Here is a 24427-nt window from a genome sequence, read left to right as displayed (position 1 = left end):
AGTTGTTGAAATCTTCATTATTTTGGTCAAACCGAGAAAAATGGTTAAAAAATGAAAATGTTGGTCCAAAATAGTTAATTTGGGCATTTTGGGTGAAAAGTTAATTACCAACAATTCTAACCGACCCCACAAGAAACCCTGCCTCCAATGACACTAATGTAATAAGCATTTTTTGATTCACTTAGCGGCCGAGGCTACCAAGGGACCCGGGATCCAAGCAGAGACTTGTCTTGTATTTGAGCATCACAAGATACACGTTAGAACAAGATTCATTCTATAGGCTCGTACATCTGTATTCTTGATTCTAAAGTAGCTAATTTGGTCGGTTTTTTCTTTTTAGAATTCATCTACTCCATAAATGTCCACAATGAAAACGACAAACAGTTTTACGAATATGTAATTTGTTTTACTCTTTAAATAACCAATCACACTTTTACCCTTTATAACAGAGAGCGACTTTTTCCATCTTATAATTAAGGGTAGAATGAGAAATTGAAAACTCAATTTTAAACGTGAACACTTATTTTAAGACAAAATAAAATAGCAATAAAAAGGGTAATTTTTAAATATGAAACACACAACAAAGGTAACCCCATGGCCCACCAACACATAGAATACACACACACACACCTGGCTATTATGAGGCTACAAAACCTAAAGGTACTTGAGAAGGGAGGGTACAATGGGGCCAAATGCCTCCTTGAAATATGATGGTAATTTTTACATATGAATGCTACTTTACACAATATGATTGTCATGCTCCAAAAAGTGATAGTAACTAACAAAATGAATAATGAGTGCTACAACTTTTCAATTTGTTTCATTTATGTTAAAATGACTAAAATATGTATCTTTAACAGGTTCTTTAAAATGGAAATTTTGGTCATATTTTTGTTCCAACAACTTCTCCAAAACTTTTTAAAAAATGAGGATAAGAGAGAGAGAGAGAGAGAGAGAGAGAGAGAGAGAGAGAGAGTGTGTGTGTGTGTGTGTGTGTGTAAATTTCTCCAAATTTGGAGAACTCCAAAAAATGATTACAAAATGAGATAAATATTTTTTTACTATGTTCAGACCAATAGGAATCTTTGATGTTAAATGTTTATGAGAGAGAAATATTGTTTTATTAGATATACAAATTATTTAATAATATAATTAATGTTTTAGTTTCCAAAAATAGAGAATCTGTTGGAGATAAATGTAATTTTTTTTAAGATTTTGAGTTTTAGTTATTTTTTTTTGAATTTTTTTAAAAAAGAATCTGTTGGAGATACTTTTATGAGAGATAAATAATATTTTATTAATTGTGTAGAATATTTTAATAATATAAATAATCTTCAAATAGAGAAGTTATTGACGATGAAAGTAATTTTTCTTTGGGAATTTTGACTTTTACTTTTTCTATTTTGGAAAATCTGTTGGAGATGCTACTGTTTGGTTGGTTTTCCATTAAGTATTTTACGAATAAAGTTGTTTATGTGAATTAATCTGTTTGTATCCACTGAGAAGGTTTTAAGAGCTTTTCATAAATGAAAGACGGTGTTTTTTCATTTGGAGGAACAATGTTTGAAAAAACTTGACATTCTACATAAAGTTTCTTTTTAAAAGTTTATTAAATAAGTCACTTTCTTATATGTATCATAGAAACTTATTAACTATGCAGTTAATAGAGCGATATAGCGGCGCAATAGCGGATAATGGTCCTAGCCCAAATGTCGATGCATGAATAGCGATGTGTTATATCAGTACCACAAATAGAGGCTGCTATTACCGCTATTGACCGCAATTTTGATACCAAATAGCGGTCGCTATTACCTTTTTTTTTTTTTTTAATTCTACTTGTGTTTTTGTTGTGTCATTTATGTGGGCTATTTAGAGTCAAACTTATGCCTATAAACCAAAAGGAAACTGATTAAATCAACAATAGAAACAATTAGGTTAAACATTGTACCGATTCCAAGTCCAAAAAACTACAACATCTCAAGTTTCCTTCTCGATTTCACGGTTCCACGGGTTTTCAGTTGGAGATTTTTTCTCAAGTTCTCTTCCCATCTCGACTCCACAGTTCCTATTACTATGTTACTTGTGTGTTTTTATTGTTTGGCTCGATATGTATTAAACATACGATATTTTAAGTTTTATATATATATTCGTATTTATTTTGAGAACATTATTTTTTTACCGGTATATCACCATGATAACCGCTATTTCAAATAAAGGTTCTGACTGCTATTTTCGCAACGGGCAGCGTTAACTGCTTAGCTTAAGATCATTTAATCAAACTTATAAACATCTAACCCTATGGGGTTATGTTAGCTAATAATAAGACATGGGCCTTTAAAATTCTCCTCATAGGGGTTTGAGTCTTGCAAGCTCATTGAGAATTTTCCTGGCTGTTCACCAGGGACCTTTGGATCAGTCGAGGTGGACGAAAGATTTTCCAGAGAATCCTCCCCCGTGGCGGTTCTCAGATTCCCCAGGGCTTGAGCTCCCCGACGAGCCCAATCCTCCCCTAAGTCCAGAGGTATCATTTTTTGGACGATCGAGTTGTCCTGACACCTATGATTAACAAAATAAAATTCTGAACAACTAGTTTTTCAAAGTGCAGTGACCTAATAAAAGAAATTGAACGATATGACGTTATAATAAAAATTAATTGTTATTTAATTTAAATAAAAAATACATAATCTGTAAACGGGGACACCCATCCCGGGGTCTTGGCATTGAAACCAACGAGGGGTGTGTATTGTGTGGATCGGGCGGGTTCGGATGGGCAAATCAAAAACCAGATCGGATTTTGGATTGCTTCAGGTTCGGGTTGGTCAGGTTCTAGGTTAAAGTTGATCGGATCGGGCTTAGTTATAATGCAAAAAATATATATTCAATCGATTTTGAGAATGGATTCAATTGATTTAAATAAATGATAATATCCTTAAAAATTAGAGAAAGAGCACGATTGACTATGATTTTTAGATTTTTCAAAAGATATATATATATATATATATATATATATATATATATATACACATATAGTATTTAAAATATATATGTATATATAGTTCGAGTTTTCAGACGAACCAGTGATCAAAAATAAAACCCAAAGCGAACCCACATTATCCCTCAAAAGTCGGTTTTCGGGTTTTAGGACATTCGAGTTTTACACAAATACCTTGTTTTCTGTTCAAGTTCAAATTCGGATTTCGAACCATTCAAGTTTTACGCACCCCTAAAATCAACACCATCGTAAGCAGAGGTGGACGGTGGTGGGGTTATCATTATATTTTTAAAAATTAAAAGCTGAATTTTATGTTGTTTTTGTTTCTTTAATGTTTTTTAAATATGAAATTTAGTTGCAGGACATAATAACTATTTAAAGTTTCTTGAAAACATTTGGACCATATTACACATCACATAGTAGTATCCAAATTTGATTTGATTATAAGGAAACCAATTTAGATTAAAAGTTGTTGAAAACAAACGGTGTCGTAGTCGTTGACTTCTTAAGAGGTCAGGAGTTCAAACATCACCAAAAGTGAAGAGGGCGTGTAAATTCATTTGTTGCATTTGTCGTGTATAAATATTATATACTTCAAAAAACAATGTATTTTTATTAATTTCAAAAATATTTTATTTTCATGATCTTCAAAACCGTGTTGGTATGCAGATGAGATTGGATATGTAAGTATAAGATAGGCAAGTGAAATAATTATGAAAGGTTTTAGTGTTTTGATTCGACATCTGTTAGTTTAGTAGTTTATCAGTCTTGTTCCATTTATTTTGGTGTAAGTTTTTTCTTGTAGCAATATAATGTCACACCTAACATGAAACAACAAATTTTTATTTTTATTTTTATTTTGTATTGCCTTATCATATTTCATCTACCAAATGTATACATTTTTTTTAAGTATATGATACTTATATACGACAAATATAATAAATAAACTCACACACCATCTTCACATTTTGTGAGGTTTGAACTTTTGACCTCCTAGAAGGCCAAAAACTCACATATCATTGATGACCAAAAACCGGTCTCATGCCTGGCCGGGCCTCAACAGTGTTGGGCTTAACCCGTCCCAACCAAAAAAAAATGTTTTTATTTTTTTATTCTTTTTGATGATAGATTTTTAAAATGCATTATAAAATTTGTAGTTGGGTTACTCAAATACACTTTAAAAATGCGTTTTATTATAATTAAAATTACATTGTCTTTAAAATTGTGAACGTTTTTTGCGTTTTTTTACGAATTGAGAACTTGGTATATAAACTCCTCAACCAAAACACTTATTTATAATGTTTAGAAGGCAAAAAAATCCAAAAAAACGGCCACCTAACGGCGAGTTTTTTGAAAAAACTGGGTCGGGCCCATAACCGGTCCTGGTCCTAGAGATGGCCAAAAACCGGTCCGGGCCGGTCCCAATCGGTCCTCATCTTTCTCATAACCGGCCATAACCGGTCCCGGTCTCAGTCCCGGGCCCAACCGAAAATGATAGGACCGATCAAGGTACTTCATAACCGGTTGTGGGCCGTCGGTCCCGGTCCCGGTCCCAACTGGTCCTTGCATTAAAAAAATAAGATTTTTATTTTTATTTTTTTAATGATATATATTTTTAATACATTATAAAATTTACAATTGGATCACTCAAATACACTTTAAAAATACGTTTTAATATAATTAAAATTACGTTTTCTTATAAAAATACATTATAAAATTATTTAAAGATACATTTATTTATAAAATTATTTGAATTTTTGGGCCGGGCCGGGCCGGTCCATAGTCGGTCCCATAACCGGTCTGGTCCCGGTCCCACGAAACTATCAAAAACCTCAACCGGTCCCGATTTTCGGTCCCATAACCGGTCCTTACTGGTCCCGGGGCCGGTCCTCCGGCGGTCCCGGGCCAGGCCGAGCTGATTTGGCCATCTCTACCTGGTCCCATGAATCGCTCCAGAACATGAATTGGTCCCGCTTTCTGTTCTTATAACCGATCTTTACTAGTCCCAGACTAGACCGGTTTAACCATCACTACCGCTAAACCAAAGACCCTTTCATAACAAATTTATATTTATAATATGCTAAATCTACACCCAAAAGTGGGGGAAAAGGACCCAAGTGAAACCAATATCTTATAAAAATTTACCCTCAAACTTTATTCCTGTTCAGCTCATGGACCCATCTTTTTGACTTTGTGTCCTCATTAATACCCCATCACCAAGGCTTTCTGACAACCCATATTCAATAACCTCCCATTCATAAACAAGTAAAAAATAATCGAAACATGAACCGTTTAACCTAAAAACTAAATCCCGAAACCATGGTGGTTTAGACCAGTTATTTAGGCCTTGCTTTTTAAAAAAATAAAAAGAAATCTTATAAGTCTTTTATGTTTGATTTATTAAGAGGTAAGAGCATTTAGCCTGTTTGTTTTTTTAAAATTTCAGAGACACTTATGCCTTATTGTCCTTTTATTTGGCAAGAGATAAACCAACAGATTATTTGTCTCTTATTGTTCTCCAAACTCTAAGCAATGACGTTTCTCAGTCGATTAACCTTAATCGATCATTTCTTTCGATCGATTCTTACCGAATCGATCATTAACTCTCTCAATTGATGTATTTTAATGGGATTTAAATGTGTTAAGTACTGTTAATGGAATATTTTCGTTTAAATGAATGTTGATTATATAACTTAGATGTAAATTTCGTAATTATGATGAATAAATATGTGAAAAATATATAAATCTATCTATAAATTCAACACTATAATTTTCTAATAAATAAAATCGACATTTAACAAGATTCAAACATTTATCAGTTTACAAAAACAAACAGTCTTATTGATTTAAATTTCAGACTCCAGCACTATCTTTAAAAATAAACAGTCTTATTGAAAAGCTATTGGTGGGTTTTTAAAGAATAAAAACTCACTTTTTTTCTATTTTAAAGAAATTATTGAAGATCCCTTTTAACTTTTGACACACTTAGTTATGCCTGTAATCACTTTTGATATTCTTAGTGTTTTTGATATGAAGTTTCAAGTGTAAAAATCGTGTCTCACATAATCCCAAGTTAATATATATATATATACACACATACATATTGACATCAAATAATTTTTTAACATTTTAAAATGTAATAATATAACATTACTTTTACAATGTTTTGTTGTGAAGTTTCAAATGTAAAAATATTGTTTCACGAAAACAACCTCATCTCACATGATCCCAAGTTATATTATATATATCAACATCAAATAAATTTTGAACATTTTAAAATATAATATAACATGATTTTGAATCAAATAAGTGCACATTTACAAGACCAATGATTTTTTGTTGGTATTTGGAAAGGGAATTGGGACAAAGAAAATACCGAATCACTGTACTTTTCCCATTATTAGATAAGAAAATAATTAATAAAAAATAAAAATCACTTTTTGTCACACGGGCATGAGATTGGCAGAGCTGCAGCCATTTGTACAACCAACGATGCAGTTGGTACAACCGATTCTCCTGTTGATTCAATTCAACCTGACTTGGCTCCCTCACACTGCATTCCTTTCTTTCTTAATTTATGATTCATTCCCAATTTCTACTCTCCATTTCTCTCTCTCCGACTTTTTGGAACATTCAAACCCTTTTGATTCTTCATCGGTAAAATCCCTCTGTTTTCTCTTTCTCCCTCTCTTTCGTTGGGTGTTTCAAAAGATCGTATCATTGTTTGTTCATCACTTCAAGATTCATTTCTTCACGATCTTTTGTTCTTGATTTCTTGTGGGTTTGTTTGATTTTGGAGGAATCGAAAAGGGGTTTTATGTATCAAAACGACTCGATGATTACACAACTCTTTCTTGATCGTAAAAGTCTCTGTACTTGTACTTAAAGACTTCTTGCCTTTCGTATTCTAGAATCTGTCGTGTTTCTAGGGTTAATTACTTGATTTTCCTATTTTTGTTTGCTTTTTAGGGCTTTTAATATTCAACCCGGTTATACCCTGGTTTTGTTCTTGATGGGTTTCTAAAGTTTTCACATAAAGATTGAAGATTATGAACATTTTTTTTTATATGTTAATATGGTTTCTGGTTTTTCAGTTTGCAGGGTTTTTGAGCTTTCTTGATTAGGGTTAACAATCCATTTGGCTGAAGAATTATCGTAATTAATCAGGTTAGTTTTGCCTTTTTTTATGGCTATTTTCTGAATCTTTAAAGTGTATAATCCAGTTTGCCACCCATTATTTGGTTGCAATTAACTTTGAAATTTTGGTGTTCATGGTTGTGCTTGCATATTTGGATAATCTTGAATTGATACTGATTATTGTTCGAAAATCGCGTATCTTTTTCGTGTTCGAAAACTGCAAAAAGTCTGATTGTTGCTAGTTTATGGCTTCTTTTTATATGAATGAGGGGGAAAATGCATTAAAGTTAGGAGTTAGGAGGTGAAACTGATGGTAATTACCTTTAATTAATAGGATTGGATTAGTATAAATGTCGTATTCGGGTTAACAATTTTCATTTCGTGGGTCCGGTTTATATGATTTTGGGAGAAATTGTGACGAGAAACGTATACGGATCCATGAAATGAGAATGGAACGAAAGGATATAAACGAGCTTTCTTAAAGGACTTCCTCTTTATAGTTTGTGTTGTTGAAGGTTGTATTTGAGAAGATGAGTGACTTTTGCGACATTTGACTCTAATTGTATAATTGTATGCTCGGTTTAACGATTCACCGTTTATCAAAAAAGTGGCAAACGGTCGAGTCTTAGGCTGCCGGTTCAGAAGTTTAGCAGCTTAACGAGCTTAATATGACTCACAGCTTATTCAGTCAGCTATACATGACTGTTTGGTAGTGGCTTAATGATAGAAAGTGCCTTATTCAGCAAGCTTCTAGGAGGAGCTTTATGCAGAAAACCAAAAAAATTCCTTTCATGCCCCTTCCGGTTAAAGAACATGCTCCTTTCATCTGTGAAACAACCTTCCCAGTCTATGCTGACAGATTAATCGACACAACAACTTTATCCATCGTGGACTTAATAGAAAACCAACGGTCCCTTAGATTGCTTTAGCAGTCTGAATAGGGATTTTTAGAATGATGTAAGAAAGCATCCATTAGTTCCCTTCTATTATTTCTTAGGGGCTGTTTACTTGGTGTAGTGCTGATTGTCTCTTACCAGGTAAGAGGTGTGTTGTATACCTACACTTTTGACTAACCGAGTTGCTGACACAGTCAGCCATCGATATGTCACTGACCTAGTCGGACTGTGATACCCAAATTGTATTTAGCATTTACTCAATTTGTGCTCGGAAACGACCCTAGGAGGCTGAAACGAGCTCGGGGGCTTTATTTTTGTTCTTTACCGTATTTCTGGTGATGTGCAGCAACTGCTTATATGTTTTCTTCTTTCTTTTATGTCGATGAATAATAATCATCGTCCTTTTTCCGTTGCAAAGCAGTATGGTCGCGAAAGACCGTCAAAACAAAACAGACTCTCCGAAAGTGGAGGTTGGAGAGATCGACACTAGAGCACCGTTCCAATCCGTCAAGGATGCTGTCAATCTTTTCGGCGAAGGTGCCTTTTCGGGTGAAAAGCTCACCATCAAGAAAATAACAAAGCCTCAATCTGCTGAGGTATTTGGCTTCGTTTTCTTTGATTATTCTACTAAATTGAGATTTTAGTCCCGGGGGAAAGTTCATTTTGGAACCGTAAATATTTTAAGGTCCGTTAAAATTAACTATCCATCGATTATTCATGATGAATATGTATCTCTATATTTATGTAATTTGTGGGGAAATGTGGCCTTATGGACTATTGAATAACGTTTGTATTTTGTTTATGGATTTCTGCAGAGGGTGTTGGTGAAGGAGACGAAGCTCCACTTGGCACAAAAAGAGCTCGATAAGTTGAAGGAACGGTTGAAGATTGCCGAAACTACGAAAACCGGAGCACTTACGGAGCTCGAACGAGCTAAAAGAACCGTCGAGGATCTGACAAACAAGCTCCAGGTTATTAATGCGGCCAAAGAGATGGCAATTAAGGCGACCGAAGCCGCAAAAGATCAGGCAAAGCAACTCGATGGTGGACAAACGAACACGAATGGTTTTTTGACGCAGGATTTGGAGAACACAAAGGAACAGTATGCCGCTGTGTTTACAGAACTCGATGCTGCAAAACAAGAGTTACGGAGAATCCGCCATGATCGTGAGGCGGCCATGGAAGAGAAATCCGCTGCTATCGGGTTAGTAACAGAGGCAGAAGTTACGAGTAAAGCGAGTTTGGATCGAGCTGGTGAGATATCGAAGGAGATTATGTCTGTTCAAGAGGCTATTGAGCAGGTAAAAAGGGCGACCGTGGAAGCTCAGAAAGAGCAAGAGAAGATATACGCTGAGAAAAACGTTCAAAAACTGGCGCACAAAGCCGCACTCGAAGAATCTGCTAAGAAATTACTTGCTTTGCGGAAAGAGATCGATCCTGAAATGTCGAAAGATCTCGAAACGCAATTTGCTGAAACAACATCGGAGATCAAAAGATTGCAGACGGAAATGGAGAACGCGAGGGCTTCGGATCTTGATTCCTTGAAAAACGTCACATCGGAGCTCGATGGCGCTAAAGAGTCTTTGCAGAAAGTGGTGGAGGAAGAAGGGTCGTTAAAAAGCTTGTTGGAATCGTTAAAGATTGAGCTCGAGAATGTGAAGAAAGAGCATGAAGAACTGAAAGCGAAAGAAGCGGAAACTGAAACGGTCGCCGGAGATCTGAACGTTAAGTTGCAGAAAAGCAAGGTGGAGCTCGAAGCAGCTTGTTTGGAAGAAGCTAAAGTCAGTGGTGCTTCCGAAGAAATGATGGCGACTCTCCGGCAATTAACATTGGAGAGTGAAAACGCAAAACGGGAATCGGAAGAGATGAAGTCGGAAGCCGAAGAGTTGAAGAAGGAAGCGGCGGCCATGGGAGCTGCTTTAGAAGAAGCGGAAAATAAGCTGAGGATTGCATTACAGGAAGCCGATGAAGCGAAATCGGCCGAATCGAAAGCTCTCGAGGAGATCAAACTGATTTCCGAAAGAACCGATGCCGCACGCGCTTCAACTTCCGAATCGGGTTCGAAAATCACGATCTCGCGGGAGGAATTTGAGTCGTTGAGCAGAAAAGTGGAGGAATCGGAGAAGTTAGCAGGGATGAAAGTGGAAGCAGCAATGGCACAAGCGGAAGCGGTGAAGGCGAGCGAGAAAGAGGCGGTGAAGAAGCTGGAAGCGACGCAGAAAGAGATTGACGAAATGAAAGCGGCAACCGAGGCGGCATTGAAGCGGGCGGAGATGGCGGATGCAGCCAGGAAGGCGGTGGAGGGAGAGCTTCGAAGGTGGCGGGAGAGGGAGCAGAAGAAGGCGGAAGAAGCAGCATCGTTGATCCTTCAGGAAACGCAGATGCAGACGCCATTGTCGTTACCATCAACTCCGATCCACAAGCAGCAGATTCCGGCACAGAAACCGAAACCGAAGACAAAAAAAGTGCTCGTTAGCAACCTGAGCGGCATGTTTCAGCGGAAGAAATCTCAGGTTGACGGCGGTGGATCGTCGCCGTCTTATTTGCCCGGCGAGAAGCCGATGTAATTACTGATATTTGGTGTGGAGTGCAAGAGTGGTTGGTGTGTATATGTTGAACCAAACTTGAGAAGGAAAGCAAGATCTAGTTTTTGTCAAAGACCCAAATACGTATCGTTGACTCGGGTTTTTTTTGGTATACAAATACGAGGTTTGAACTCCAAAGTTTGTTACATTTTTGTCTTTTAATTTTTAAGAATCTCGATTTTAAACCATAAGGGTGGTACCTGATTGGTTTGAGCTTGGCTCCAAAGGTCAAAAGTACCAAAAGGTCTCATATTCAAATTCAAGAAGGAATAAAAATTCTCTTGTGGCCACGGAGGTTCAAATGCGGTAACTCCGGCTATCGGCAAAGCATGTGGTTTTCCTAGGATTAGTCGGCTCGCATAGCGGGTTGGATATCCAGGTTAATCAAAAAAGAATCTCGATTTTATCGTCATCATCGAGTCGAGTCTTTTTCGTTAAATGAAAGATTTTTCCGCTCTTTCATCCATTTTTTAACTCGATCAAAAACCACAAGGACCAAAGTCATATAAATGATTTGATTGGGTAAAATACAAAAGAATAATAAAAAAGACGAAAATACCCCTTATTTAACGGAGTTTTCAGTGAGCGTTAAAGGAAATGATCGAATCTATTTAGACTGTTTTTATAGACCATGATGACGATTTTGTAATTTTAAAACTGTGAAAACAAAAAAACCATTGATTTTGACAACTTGTTATATGTAACCCGGCATATACCGAACTAATTGTATACAAGAAAAGCAGTTTCTATTATAATTGATAAGGTGTGGGTCACGGAACCTTTTATGATTTTTTGTATTAAAATTTAATATTTAATTATTATTTATACTATATTATAAAGTTTTTTATATATTACTGTTTATTAATGTATATTATTTAAAATTTATGATTATAAATAAATTATGTATAAGTACAACTTATTAAAGTTTCATATTTGAATTCGTGTAACTAAATACAGATAAACATAATCAAATAAAAGATAAATATCTCATTTTTTTTTAAATATAAAAAATATAAAAATATAATTAAGATAATTATTGAATTCTAACAAAATATTTAATTATTATCTTTATTAAAATTATATTATTAAACCACAAAAAATAATTAAAAAAATACACAAAGTGAAAATTTTAAGTTGTTAGGTATCAATATCAACATTCTTTTTTCATTTTTTTTATGAAACAAAAAAATAAAATAAAATATTAAAATCGAGATGTATTTCAATATATTATGTGAGTATCATTTTAATTTTTATTAAAAAATTTAAATGCAAAGGAATCAAGTGCAAATTATGTTTCTTGACCTTATGTTTGTCAAAAATTAGCGAGATTCATCCTTATGATCTAGAAATCATAATTTTCATCTATATGGTTTGTAATTTATTGATATTTTTGTTTTTTTAGTTTATATTTATCGTTGTTTTGGTTTGTGTTGTTTGCAATCTTTTACTGTTTTAGTCCCCTGTACTGTATAAGCCGGAATTAGTTCAGCGACGAAATAGCAATAAATTACAAATATAGAGATGAATATAGAAACTTTTAAACCACAGGGACTAAAATCGTAATTTACTCAAGGATTAAAGAAAAAGATTTTATATCAGTCTCGATTCTTACTCAGACAGTTGAACCACCAGACTGGATATCCAACACCCTTTGTTTTTTTCTTTGGGGAATTTTGTCGGACACTTTGATGGCAAGCAATAGAGACGAGCCTCTGACCTTCTTGAACGTATCAACGTCTTCTTCTGTAGTTGTTTCTGAAGGAGACAGTTCTCAGATTGGGAGTGCTTCTGGAAGTTTTCAGAACGAGGGATTCTTGGGTGGCTTTGATGGCGGCGATGAAGATTTCGGATTCTCGCGATCTGAGTTCCGGCAGAGTCTTCTTGTAGGAACTGTCAAGTACTACGAACGCCATGTGTTTTTGTGCTACAAGAAACCGCAAGTGTGGCCTCCTCGGATCGAAGCTGCTGAGTTTGATCGGTTGCCGAGGCTTTTGTCTGCTGCTCTCACCTCCAGGAAGGGTGACATGAAGAGGCAGGTTGGATTTCAGGGTTTTACTTTACTGGTTTGTTTGTATTTTAGGGTTTTGTTCTCCTTTTAACTTCGCTGTTATGATTAATGGCGGCCAGTTCTATACATTCCTTTAGTTACTGTTTATTTCATTTGATCTTGAAACTGATTCTGATGCGCGATATGAATTTCCACTCTTCAAGTACAGACTACAGAGGAAACTTTTTCTTGAACCGATTTCTGGTATCTGATAACTACAACTTTTCAGCACATCTAGGGCTCGGCTTCTTGCTATGTGACGCATATATGTAGTTGGTAATTGCTTATAATGCTAATACTCGATGAGTTTGGTACCTTTTGGTGATTAACAACCCAGTTCCTGATTACTTTCAAGCTTGTTCTATATTTTTTTTCTTTTTCTTCAGAGAAAAGGTTTCCAGGATTATATGGATTACTTTCCAAAGATACGAGTTTGAGTACTCCCCTTATTTATTTGCGCTGTTGACAATACTTGAAAGAAATCTTTTCCGTAAACTTGCAAGATATACTACAACATTAAGCAATACATTTTCGCTATACATATGTTGGCACAGGATCAGGATGAAATGAAAAGAAAACATGCATATTCCAAATGCTGGCTGGAAGCCTGGAATTTTTAAACTATGTTTGGCACTTCAGCTTTTGCAACTGCTTAACACGGCTTGTGTCATTTATTGTTTCTGTGTTCTTTTTTTCCAAGTATAGCACATGTTAATTATTATTTTTCTTGCTTACTGATGACTGTTTATTTGTTCAACCTTGTCTATCACTCTCCTTTCACAAGACCCGCCTGACTATATGTGAGGGGCATGATGGAACTGAGACATCCAATGGAGATGTTTTGATCTTTCCAGACATGATCAGATACAGGTGAATCTATAACCACTCTATATGATCGTCATATTCTTTATAATTTTGTTGGTAGTTGAGGTATGCATGACAACTGATCAATTTGACAAAATGCAGGCGGCTGACACATTTTGACGTCGACACATTTGTGGAAGAAGTTCTTGTAAAAGATGGTGAATGGTTGCCTGGAAGTCCTGAAGCACTAAGAGGATCATACATTTTTGTATGTGCTCATGGTGCAAGGGACAAAAGATGTGGTATCTGTGGGCCTGCACTTGTTTCTAGATTTAAAGACGAAATAGAATTGCGTGGTCATCAAAGTAAAGTGTCTGTTCGGCCATGCTCGCACATTGGGGGCCATAAGTATGCAGGAAACGTGATTATATTTGGATCAAACAACCATGGGAAAGTGACGGGTCATTGGTAAGGAGGATTCCTATATGTTCATACATATAATACTGAGCTACCTGCTTTCATCCTTCTCATTTCTTCTTTTCTATGTTGGATTTTTCTTGATCTATTGAAATTGTAAAATAGTTATTGTCAGAGGAGTTATGAGTTATAATCTTTCACAGGTATGGATATGTTATGCCTGATGATGTACCCACATTGCTTGAACAACACATTGAGAAAGGTGAAATTGTAGACTGGCTTTGGAGGTAACTATCATCATATCCCAGTGTCTTTTTAGCTCTCGTAGTCATTACTCCATCTAGGAAAATGTAACTCAAACAAAATTGACTAAAATAGCGTTGACTTGACTTGGAGGATCTTTTTAATTATTCTTTTAATCGGTGAAAAGGGGGGTCGTACTGTGACCTCCAAGGCATCACCTCACAAAAGTGCACTGGATACCATTCAAGCTATAAACACTATGATAGGAAGATCATTCTGGTGTGGTCAAGTTGAGAAGATTTTGCATTTCTCCACCACTGGGCAAATGATGATCAGAATTCCAGTTGTATTGACTACCATCAATGCATACTTGATAAGAATGTTAGAGCCTGGATTTACATGATTAGTGACCATGACATTTGGCCTAGGTGTAGTAACAAAAAGTTTCCTTGCACTCTGGAGACACTAACGTTTTCTTTCTATGTTTCATGTAAAAATATAATTTGCATTTAAAAATGTTCGTTTTACAAAAAATAGGGAACTCTAAGTTCAAGTTCCTAAGCTTGGTTTTTGTTTTTAGAACAGTTTTGCGACACTGATTTCACATTAAAAATTGTGGTTTCCATCCGGCCTTAATTATGTAGGGTTTTGAAACCTCATCAACTACATCCTCATCCTTCTCGCCTTTTTGTTGTTGAACCTTTGATGATCTGAATCCATTTTCTCATATGTTCTAACAATTTTGTAATCTTCTGCATAGTACCTCTATTTCTCCCACAGAATACATATTTTTCTCATAATATAAGCAGCAAATGCTTTAGCCACATGCTATTCTTCCTTCTAGATGTTAAAAGAATTGAGGAGAAATATGTGACTCTTGTGTTAGACAAAATTCTTTGCTGTCCAAGTATCCATTAGTTTTTGTGTCCTTTTCAACAACTATGTAAAGTATTGCAGGGCGACTATCTGCTAATCGCAAATATCTTTTCCATGTGACAGTTTTGTTTCTCCATTTCTATGACAAAGTGAACTTTGGTCCGACAGTATCAATGGATCTCTACATCCTTTAGGCTATGAGTTCAAGTCTCTTAGAGACATTAGTGTATTAGTTATTTTACAATAATTATGGTAATCTAGGGAACTGGGATAACTCAAATGCATGTTGCTGCTGATGATTCTAGTATGCCAAATAGCTTGCCCACTCCCAAGGCTTGAATCGTATATTTTATCTTCTTTATGCTGACTGATGGCCAACTCTCAAAGCGAAACCATAAATATGTGTATATATATTATCGGATCATCGGTTTTTCTTAATTAGTTGCTTAATGATATAATCTATTGGGTCCCACACATATGAATATGGCTAATCATCAACTCAATTGGACGTCTATGGCACGTTTAAAAAATGCAAATTTCTGAAATGGGTATCAAAAGAAAGACACTCAATGGGCAGCCTAGATGATCACAAGAGGACAAGCATGACCAAGGGACAGAAAAAATGTGATGTCCATGTGAAGCTAGACATATCTGGATCGCTGTTTATAAACTTTCTCTAGTTGGGTAGAGATGGATAGACAAACTGATGTATTCCATGTGAAAGACTGAATCTTTATCTAGCTATATAATGATTAACACCATAGATAGTGAGTGCCTAGGCTTTAAGGAGCCCACCATTTCACATAAATTACCAACTACACTCAAACTTCAAAGGGTGTAGTAGCATTAGAGGTTTCTGGCTCTTGGAATCGTGGAAAATTCCCGGATACATTTTGAAGATTTTGTTTTCTTCAGGGGACAGATGGGTCTATCCGAAGACGACCAAAAGAAAGCCCAAGAACAAAGGGTTATAGCGAACGGTGGTGGCAACATGGACCAAAGCTTAAAAGATTCAGCACCACACACAGATGAGATTTATAGTCATCCAGATGGATCCCAGGTGGAGGATGCTGGTTGTTGTCAGGCCAACGAAAGTTCCACCTGCTGCCGCAGTCCTAAACTGCCTGAAAATCCGGCAAATTTCAATCTTGATACCAAAGAGAAGAGAAAGGGAAGCAAGAATCAAATTTCTATCAACGTTGGTAACGGAGGTTCTGCACCACATAAGGTATGCACCATGCCAACATGGCTCGAGACCTGGGAGAGCGAAGATGTATATGCAGCTCTCGCACTTATTGGTGCTGCGGTCTCGGTTGCGGTTGCGTATAACTGCTACAGACAGTTGGGCTAATTGTGTTTTTTTCCGTATTTTTAATGCATGTTTGTGAAATATCCATGTTTTTGCATATGTTAAGATTAAATATGAATGCAATTAAGGTAGAAAATATGTGTCAGAATCAGGTATTATTTTCCTGATTCTTTGCTAGTTTGCTCCACTGCTGCTGGATTTGCAATTTGAATAAATTTGCCTATTTTTCCAATTCTTAAGAGGCTTTTGTAAGTGAACCTTGATGATAAATTATACCAACTACTGTCTACCTATTTCCGCTTTATTAAAGCATGCAAGTTGCAACTAGAGATGCACAAAAAGGGGCTTGGACCTAGTGAGCCTGGAGCGTGGTCCGAGACTCCGAGCCAGGCCTCAAAGCCCAATCAGGCCGAAAATTTGAGGGGTGGCCGAAGAAGCTCGGTTAAGCCCGAAAAATCCTGGCCGGGCCCTTTTTCAACCCCAAAGCCCGTCCCAGCCTTGACCTTAAAACCCGATCTTTTTTTAGCTTGCTGAAAACAGGTTTGAAAGCTCTGACCAAGTCCTGAAAAACCCCTTACTTTGTGCATCTCTACCTTCCACTAGCACCAACTTCCACTTTTAGGGATTTTTTCTACCATGAAGGTTCAGGTCACTTGCTATATAAAGGGAGATAAGTAATAAGGTTTTTGTAAACACAACCTACTTGTAGGGTTGGGTTTACGTGAGATCAGCTTGTTTTCGTGAGACCTGTGGGACCAAAAGATAGCACTGAAACTTCTCAGCAAAACATTGTAAAAGTGATCAAAACTTCACAACAAAAACACTGTAATTTTTTTTATCTTTACAATGTTTTGATGTGAAGGTTCAGTGTTATTTGCATGGTCTCACGGTTCTTATGAAAACAAATTGTTCTCACATAATATCCCAAGTTACCTTTATCCTACTTGTAAGCTACAATACTAAAATTGAGGTGTTATAGATTCTACTCAAAGTTCAGTATAGAACTTCATAGTGAATCTTGATTTGGGGCTTGGGGTCCGTATAAACAGAACTTTTTAATTACCTCGGTTGTGGCACATTGGTTAAGGATAAGAGAAAATGCAGTGAGAATGTCATTTTCCCAATGTTCAAAGCAAGGCATTGCCAAAGCTCTCGTGGCCATGGAGATTCACCTCCGATGGCTCTAGGTCATTCGAGGGATTAATCGGTACGTATAAGCTGTCCTAATTACCTAAAAAATAAAAAGAAAGGTCCGTAGAGAAACAAAAGAGAAAATTGTTTCGAAGATTAAATCATGAGACTACAATAGAGATGGTAAAAATGCATAACCTTATTGAGCTTCATTGTTCATGGCTATATTCGACTTTCAAGGTCAAAAATACTATTTTTTTTCGTTCCATTTCGGGCCAACGAAACGAGTTAATAAAATTACAACATAGAGTTACAAAATATATGGAAAATAATCGTATACTTAAAAACAAGAAGATAACAACATTCTGGTTCAGATATGCACCAGTTTCTCCGCATTAGTTTCCTTGAGATGTTGATCTCCATTTGACTTGAGGTCATCTTGTTCATCAGTAAACCCATTCTGGTTCTCCAGTTTATGAAACTCGGTTTCTATAGTTCGAGCAATTTTATAGTTGGTTAGGTCAGGTTCAGGGAAACCCACATGAAATGAACCTTGCTTAACCGGGGCTCGTGGCTTTATGCCTGCAGCTTGCTGGTTCGTGTAGTTATAGAGCTGCTGGTGAAACCCGTGGTCCAAAGAGAAACAACAATCATCACCTATGGTGTTTTTAGCGTGCCGTGATGATCCGGACCCTTGTCTTCTACAAAAATGTGGTAGAGATTCGTAATCCATTATCTGCCCATTTCGAGAAAATGTAGATCTTGTTAAGAATGTTGCAACAAATTCTCGAGTTCTTGAGTTGCACTCAAGAAATCTTTAAAGACTGAGATTACCTTCAGTAAGTCATCTTTACCGCAACCCGAAAGCACCTGAACTTTCTTTCGTGTTCTTTCTTGCAAAAGTGGCTTCACAACCTGCAAAGATTCAAACTTCCAGGTTGTAAGAAAATATGTCGAACGCCATTGGATTACTCTCCAAACGAGGTCTTGAGGAGATAATCGATATTCCAACATACATAGATGTGAGAAATGGTTGTGGGACACCAACATGCCCCCTCCAATGGAGGCCTAGACGACACCAATTTGCTCCAAAATGTCGAAAGGGGGCTAGACGGTAGAGATTGCCCCTAGAGTGTCGAGTCCCTAGAGTCGGTATAGATTGCCCCAGAGTGGCAAACCTTGGTTCTGATACCATGTTAGAAAATATGTGGAACTTCATTAGATTACTCTTCAAAAGAGCTCTTGACAAGAAAAAGGAGGTTCCACATATATGGAGTCGAAATGGTCCAAGTCTAGCCGATGTAAGACTCCAACACGTCCCCTCCAATAGAGGCTAAACGGGCACAAAATTATCTCCAGAATGTGGAGAGGGGGCTAGACGGTACAAATTGCCCCAAAGTGGCAAACCTTGCCTCTAATACCATGTTGGAAAATGTGGGGAACCTCATTAGATCACTCTCCAAAAGAGCTCTTGACGAAAAAAGGAAGGTTCCAACATATGTAGATGAGAAATGGTCCAGTCTAGCCAAAGTGAGACTCTAACTCAGGTATCCAACAAAAACCCAGCATCTTTCATTAAAGATGAAGAGAAAGGGCAAACCTTCCAGCATGCTGAAAATACATATGGGGCATTGACAATATAGTAAGTATCGGTCTTCTCCGGGTAGTTCAAGTCATCGATACTAGATATAACCGTCAATAGCTGCAACAAATTAGTCGAAGAAACTGTGTTAGTTCCATAACGGGTTTCTTAAAATATACTAAAGAAGGCAATGGCATCCCCATTAGAATGTTCCAGGTTCATTGGTACAGTTTCGAGTATGATCGTAGCATCAAATCTGCTAAAATTGTGACTACAGTCTCAATAGACCACAAAATCTTTCACTGGTACAAGATTAACCAAACGAAATCAAATAATCCCAGTATATCCCATCCGGAGGGTGGGTTGGGGGTAAGATGCATGCAAACCTGACATCTATCCTAAAGAGTAAAGTGGTTGTTTCTATGAAGACACCTGGCTAATAAAAAGTGTGAAATGAAGAAATACAGATATGCTAAATTTTTTGAAAGCTAAGCAGTTGCAATACAAATAGAAAGAGAGAAAGGGTATGTTTCTTAGCAGCTTAATGAGCTTAATGGGACTCACAGCTTATTCGGTCAGCCATACATGACTATTTGATAGTGGCTTAATAATATAGAAAGTGGCTTATTCAGTAAGCTTCTGGAAGGAGGTTTGTTTTTCCAAACATGTCTTTCCCAATTAAAGAACACGTTCTTTTCATCTAAGGAAAAACTCTCCTAAACAAAAACCTTCCCGATCTACCCAGACATGATTTACAGAGGACATAATGGAAAACCAACCAAACAGATATATGCTAAATTTTGAGAAACTAGATACGAGTAAACAACAACAATATAAATAGAAGCTAGAACAGTACCTTAATTTGATTGAGATGCGAAAGTTTGAGCCCGGTCATATCGAGAACCTTGACACAAGTACTTATATGTCGCTCAAACTTTCTCGTTGCAGATGGCTACAACGAAAGGAGAGTCAGACATTTTAAAATTCTACGTAGATGTATGTACTTGAAACTATTATCGTATTTTGTACTTACCATTATCACGCGGTCTCTGTATTCATTTATCTGGATGTGCGATTGAACATAGCAATGAATCTAAAATAGAAGCGAAAAAACACCAAGGAACATAGTAATCAATCTAATAAAATAGAAGAGAAGAAAACCAACTAAATGTAACATAATACAAAAATATTTACATTTAAACTAATAAATGCACGGGCCCACATTTGTTGTCCCACGTTAGAGTTGGACAGGACAGATTGGGACAAAAATGTAGCTTTGTTGTCCCACCAAAATAGGTGGAACAAAATTAGGAAGATAGAACAAGATTGATAAATCCCTAAACTTGTCAAATTGAAACCCTAAAACCTTCCATAATCCTTTCACCCGCCTACCTGACTCTTGCTTGTCGAGTCCAATCCTGTCTACATAGCAAACGCACCCTAAGAGAACTCGGAATTGTCATACACTGTAATAATACTTAAACACTAGCCTTTACCAAGATCAAAATACGGATACACCCTCTTTTTCCAGTGACCAATTTTTCTTTTAGAACACGTAAAAGTTGCAACAACCTTAAGCTCTAAAACCATTTTGGCGCTATAAGATAAGAGCATTGAGCAACTTCTAGTTACTGTTAATGTAAGAATTGTGCAAAAGATGTATCACACACATCCGGTTTTCATCTTGAACCAAAACTAAGAAGTATAAGCAGATAATTGAAAGAAAGAAAGGGCACGATATCCTTACAGATGCTTTGTCGTAAGTGCTGAGCCCCACGCCAATGGCAATCACAGGTCGACCCTAGATAGTTTGTCAAGAAACCCGAGAAGCATCAGTTAAGATCAAATTCGTATCTTTAAAAAACTAGCAAGTCATATATATGGATACAAAGGAAACAAATGGGGTATCAGCCTATTGTAAACAGAATACATCTTTTGTGTAACCCGACATCCCTATAAGCTGCGAGTCGCGGACTGATCTATAAAACTCAGCAGGAATGATTGGTTTCTGTGAATATAAGCAGAAAGTTAGAAATGAAGTTAAATAATATCGATAACATTAAAACATGTAAAGTTCTATGCACAAAACTCACCCATAATATTTTGTCAATCTCATTTTCAATCCTCCAATTTAGACAATCAACAAGCTGAAAAGCCAAGATTCATCAGCAGAGGCATCTAATGTGATTAATGAGTTTGAAGTTTCAACCGGAATGAGTTTGATTTAACCATTTTATGGGATTTGGATATGTTTCCATCTCGTGCTTTTAAGAACCGGATCGCAGTCTCAGATGGATATCCTTGATGCAAATTCTGGAAATGAAGATGATATGAGAACGGTTAATAATATAGCATTGTTGGTGATTTTAGTGAAATCATCGATGGTTCATTTTATGTAATTGGATTCACAGAGAGAGTACGTGGTGGTTATTTAAGATATAACAGGGGCTAGGAGGTGTGGAGTGCACACTTGTGTAAGCTAACTAAAACCCGGGACTATTGGATGGTTTGTTACGGTGAATTTCCAAGTCACTGATGGTTTGCTACAGGATTGCCACGTGTGTTCAGCTCTATCTAGCTGAAGATTTGCCACTAATTTGTACTTGTCTAATGTATAACCAACTGCTCCTTGTTTTCAACAATCATTTCCATTAATATAGGAGCAGTTACAATTCTCTAAGTTTAAAAAGGAACCAAAATGACTGAAAATTTAAGATTATCCTCAACTGAATTTTGTGATACCCGGGCAGTTTTTGGTTGAAATATCACTTAAGGAAAGCAAGCTCTGACAAGATCTCAAGCTTTATCAAATTTCTTTATTCACGATTTTCTCACTGATCCCCATAAATCCCCCAACAAGCACCACCATGTTTGAGGGATTAGAAGCATCAATTTAGCATGACCAATGAACAGTCGAAGAACACCGTTGTAATTTCTATATGAACTCGAATCAAGCTTCAGTTAGCAGCCATGATCATTGAACAAACCTGTGACCACCTAAAAACATTCAATCACACACACTACCTACTTTCTCAAACAAACAACCTACAAATTGGAAGTTTATACACGATTTGTTGTGCTAGGATTTGATGTAAATAGTTCGTTTCACGAAACGAATCCATTGCTGATCTCCGATTGGAATTTAGTGGTTCAGATCAAGAAAAACGATTGAAAAATGAAAAAGGGGATCGCAGTTTTCAGTCAACAGATACTATGAACTACAAAGAGCAGATCGAAACAAAATGGAGATTGCAGAAATCGAACCTCGAATGTGATCTTGAGTGGCTCGTCAACTGCAGCAACAAATTTGAACATAAATCACCAAAAACAAAATTTGAAAAAAAAAAGTCAAATCGAAGACAAATGTGAGGGTTTCTAGAGAGAGAAAGACCAACTTGTTTCAGCTAAATTCTGGAATTGCTTGATCATATCCTGGGTTATGATAACCATTTTTCCTCTTCCTGTAGCAGTAAATCTGCTCTCAGAATCCAACCCTAGTTTAAAACACTTCAATTTTCATGAATTTGATCTACACATTCAATTCATCAACCCATCTACGTGAATGAGAGAGAGAGAGAATGTGGGGATGACTGTGAAGTGCTGCAGAGAAGTGGTTGACATGCGCATCCACATATACTGGAGGGATAGGAGGAACCTAATGGCGGAAAATTTGAAGCATTTTAAAGTAGGAAATGCTTCTCTCCCATCTCTTCAAATTTTAATCTACAAAAAGGGAAATTTTGACTTCCTATGCTCATTACGCCTAATATATCTTACTTATGCTTAATATTTCCACCGTTTGTATTAAAATGTATGTTAACGAGCAAATTGTATGAAAAAATTATATTTCATTTTGCACTATGACATAAGAGCATCTTAATCATTATGATCATTTAATCATTCTGCACCAAATCATTCAGCAATTATCAAACAGCTTCTAACTTGAAAAAGGGGGGGGGGGGGGGGGTGTTAAGAAGAAAATCATTTTTCATATTTTTGAACATGAGAGAAAGGAAAGATGATTTTTTTTACAAATATACCCTTTAAAAATACGTTATTTGTTATGAAAAGTTGGGTAGTTTTGTAATTTAGTAATCCTTTTTAAAAGGGTTTTAATTTTTTTTCTTTCCTTTCCTTTCCTTTCCTCCCACGTTTGAAAGGAAAGTTTTGGGATGAAACTTGTGATTTATTTCTTTATGTTTCCTTTTCTTTCTCTCATTAAAAGGTTTTGAGAACACATGTTTTTTTTTACTTTCCTCCCTTTCCTTTGTAAGGAAGTTGGATAAATTTTCAAGATACGTAAAGGAAAGATTGTGTAATCATCATTGGACGATCGTAAGGCCATTAATTTCTGTTAACTCAGATTGATATCATTTTTAAAGTTTCTTTTTTCAAAATCTATATCATTAATTTCTTGTGAGTACCGCTACACAGTTTTAAGATCATAATTTTTAACTTGTAACTGAGACTCAAAGGGTGTTTGTTTAGAGGTATTAAACAGTAATAAATGAGAATGAAAATGAAAGAAACTGTTTGATTTTCTATAATATAGTGGGTTCATTCCTTCATAAGCCCAAAATTTCATCACTGGTTAAACTGAGGGGAATGGAAATTCATTCTTATTTTCATTCCTTGTTATTTTTATTTTCATTCACATTTTTATTACTCGGTATTAGCTATACAAACCCTTATCTTTTTAAAGATCTACATGCAAAAAAAAAAAGAACTGGTTTCTATTGAGCAACCCCACCCTGTAAACATCGTTACACAATCGTCAAACCATAATTTTCACTCCTAATTCAAATCAAGATGGGTTTTTTTTTTCTTTCAAAATCTACATGTTAATAAATTTTGGATTTCTATCAAGCGACCATCATGTGACAATTGTCTCAAGATATTAAAGACGATGATAATGATGATGAGCTTCAAACATTGTTATGAAAAATCGAGTTGTCATGGTAACATCAGCTTCTACAAGAGAAGATAGGAGAGAGTATTAATAAGACATAAACAAAAATAGAACCAAAAGGCCTTTGACCTAGCGGTATCGTAACATTTGGCCTCCTAAGAGGTCAGGGGTTTAAACTTCATCAAAAGTTTTGATGAAGTTTAAACCCTTGACCTCCTGAAAGGTCGGAGACTCGCATACTGTTACACCAAAGGGTCTTTGGTATATTTAACATATGTTGTATGTTGAGGCATCAGTTCCTTTACAAAATGGTTTTACTATTTGATTAAAAGAAGCATAAAGACGAACTTTGCATATAATTTGATGCATTTCCGTACTTTAAACATAATTATTCCAAATGTTATTTTAGATTCTCCTTAAATTATTTCATCATGACTTCTTGAAAATCAAATTTCAAAACTCCCAAAAATATTCAACTTTTTTAGTGTGTCGCACCATA

The 24427-nt window shown here is 36.2% G+C and overlaps 3 protein-coding genes across 5 annotated transcripts; 2 read left to right on the top strand and 1 right to left on the bottom strand.

Annotated features, from left to right (window-relative positions):
- The first annotated feature begins 6580 nt into the window (after nt 1–6580).
- On the top strand, nt 6581–10726 carry LOC112500942 (WEB family protein At5g55860-like). Of its 3 annotated transcripts, XM_025104563.1 has the most exons (4): nt 6581–6649; nt 7087–7159; nt 8447–8621; nt 8841–10726. In XM_025104563.1, the coding sequence occupies exons 3-4, from the start codon at nt 8448–8450 to the stop codon at nt 10590–10592; spliced, it is 1926 nt and encodes a 641-aa protein (XP_024960331.1). In that variant the 5' UTR covers nt 6581–6649; nt 7087–7159; nt 8447; the 3' UTR covers nt 10593–10726. The 3 variants fall into 3 exon arrangements, with proteins under 3 accessions (XP_024960331.1, XP_024960330.1, XP_024960332.1); XM_025104562.1 differs by having other exon boundaries at nt 6632–7159; XM_025104564.1 differs by having other exon boundaries at nt 6632–7159; nt 8444–8621.
- Nucleotides 10727–12234: 1508 nt separating this feature from the next.
- Nucleotides 12235–16538, top strand: LOC112500974. Its single transcript, XM_025104597.1, has 5 exons — nt 12235–12646; nt 13442–13527; nt 13624–13929; nt 14082–14165; nt 15913–16538. The coding sequence occupies exons 1-5, from the start codon at nt 12299–12301 to the stop codon at nt 16346–16348; spliced, it is 1260 nt and encodes a 419-aa protein (XP_024960365.1). The 5' UTR covers nt 12235–12298; the 3' UTR covers nt 16349–16538.
- A 1076-nt stretch (nt 16539–17614) lies between these two features.
- LOC112500949 (SEC14 cytosolic factor-like) lies at nt 17615–22718 on the bottom strand. The gene is made up of 11 exons (XM_025104570.1): nt 22415–22718; nt 22284–22312; nt 21249–21332; nt 21113–21166; nt 20950–21027; nt 20767–20820; nt 20053–20112; nt 19876–19971; nt 19038–19139; nt 18272–18352; nt 17615–18173 (listed from the first exon to the last, which is right to left on the bottom strand). Exons 1-11 carry the CDS (start codon nt 22467–22469, stop codon nt 17808–17810), a joined length of 1059 nt encoding a protein of 352 aa, XP_024960338.1. The 5' UTR covers nt 22470–22718; the 3' UTR covers nt 17615–17807.
- Nucleotides 22719–24427: the final 1709 nt, after the last annotated feature.

This window comes from Cynara cardunculus, assembly GCF_001531365.2.
Source record: "Cynara cardunculus var. scolymus isolate 2C chromosome LG 17, CcrdV1, whole genome shotgun sequence".
Lineage (NCBI taxonomy): Eukaryota > Viridiplantae > Streptophyta > Magnoliopsida > Asterales > Asteraceae > Cynara > Cynara cardunculus.
The sequence above is the reverse complement of the archived record's forward strand: the minus strand, read 5'-3'. Positions and strand labels throughout refer to the sequence as shown.

Bases quoted from the DNA above. Each gene is read 5' to 3' on its own strand.
- LOC112500942 (XM_025104563.1), top strand. From the start codon at position 8,448: ATGGTCGCGAAAGACCGTCAAAACAAAACAGACTCTCCGAAAGTGGAG. The intron at 8,622-8,840 runs GTATTTGGCTTC...GGATTTCTGCAG, and splicing joins CAAAGCCTCAATCTGCTGAG to AGGGTGTTGGTGAAGGAGAC.
- LOC112500949 (XM_025104570.1), bottom strand. From the start codon at position 22,469: ATGGTTATCATAACCCAGGATATGATCAAGCAATTCCAGAATTTAGCT. The intron at 18,353-19,037 runs GTTTGCCCTTTC...GAATCTTTGCAG, and splicing joins TATTTTCAGCATGCTGGAAG to GTTGTGAAGCCACTTTTGCA. The intron at 18,174-18,271 runs GTAATCTCAGTC...CGAAATGGGCAG, and splicing joins GTAAAGATGACTTACTGAAG to ATAATGGATTACGAATCTCT.
- LOC112500974 (XM_025104597.1), top strand. From the start codon at position 12,299: ATGGCAAGCAATAGAGACGAGCCTCTGACCTTCTTGAACGTATCAACG. The intron at 13,528-13,623 runs GTGAATCTATAA...GACAAAATGCAG, and splicing joins CCAGACATGATCAGATACAG to GCGGCTGACACATTTTGACG. The intron at 13,930-14,081 runs GTAAGGAGGATT...AATCTTTCACAG, and splicing joins GGGAAAGTGACGGGTCATTG to GTATGGATATGTTATGCCTG.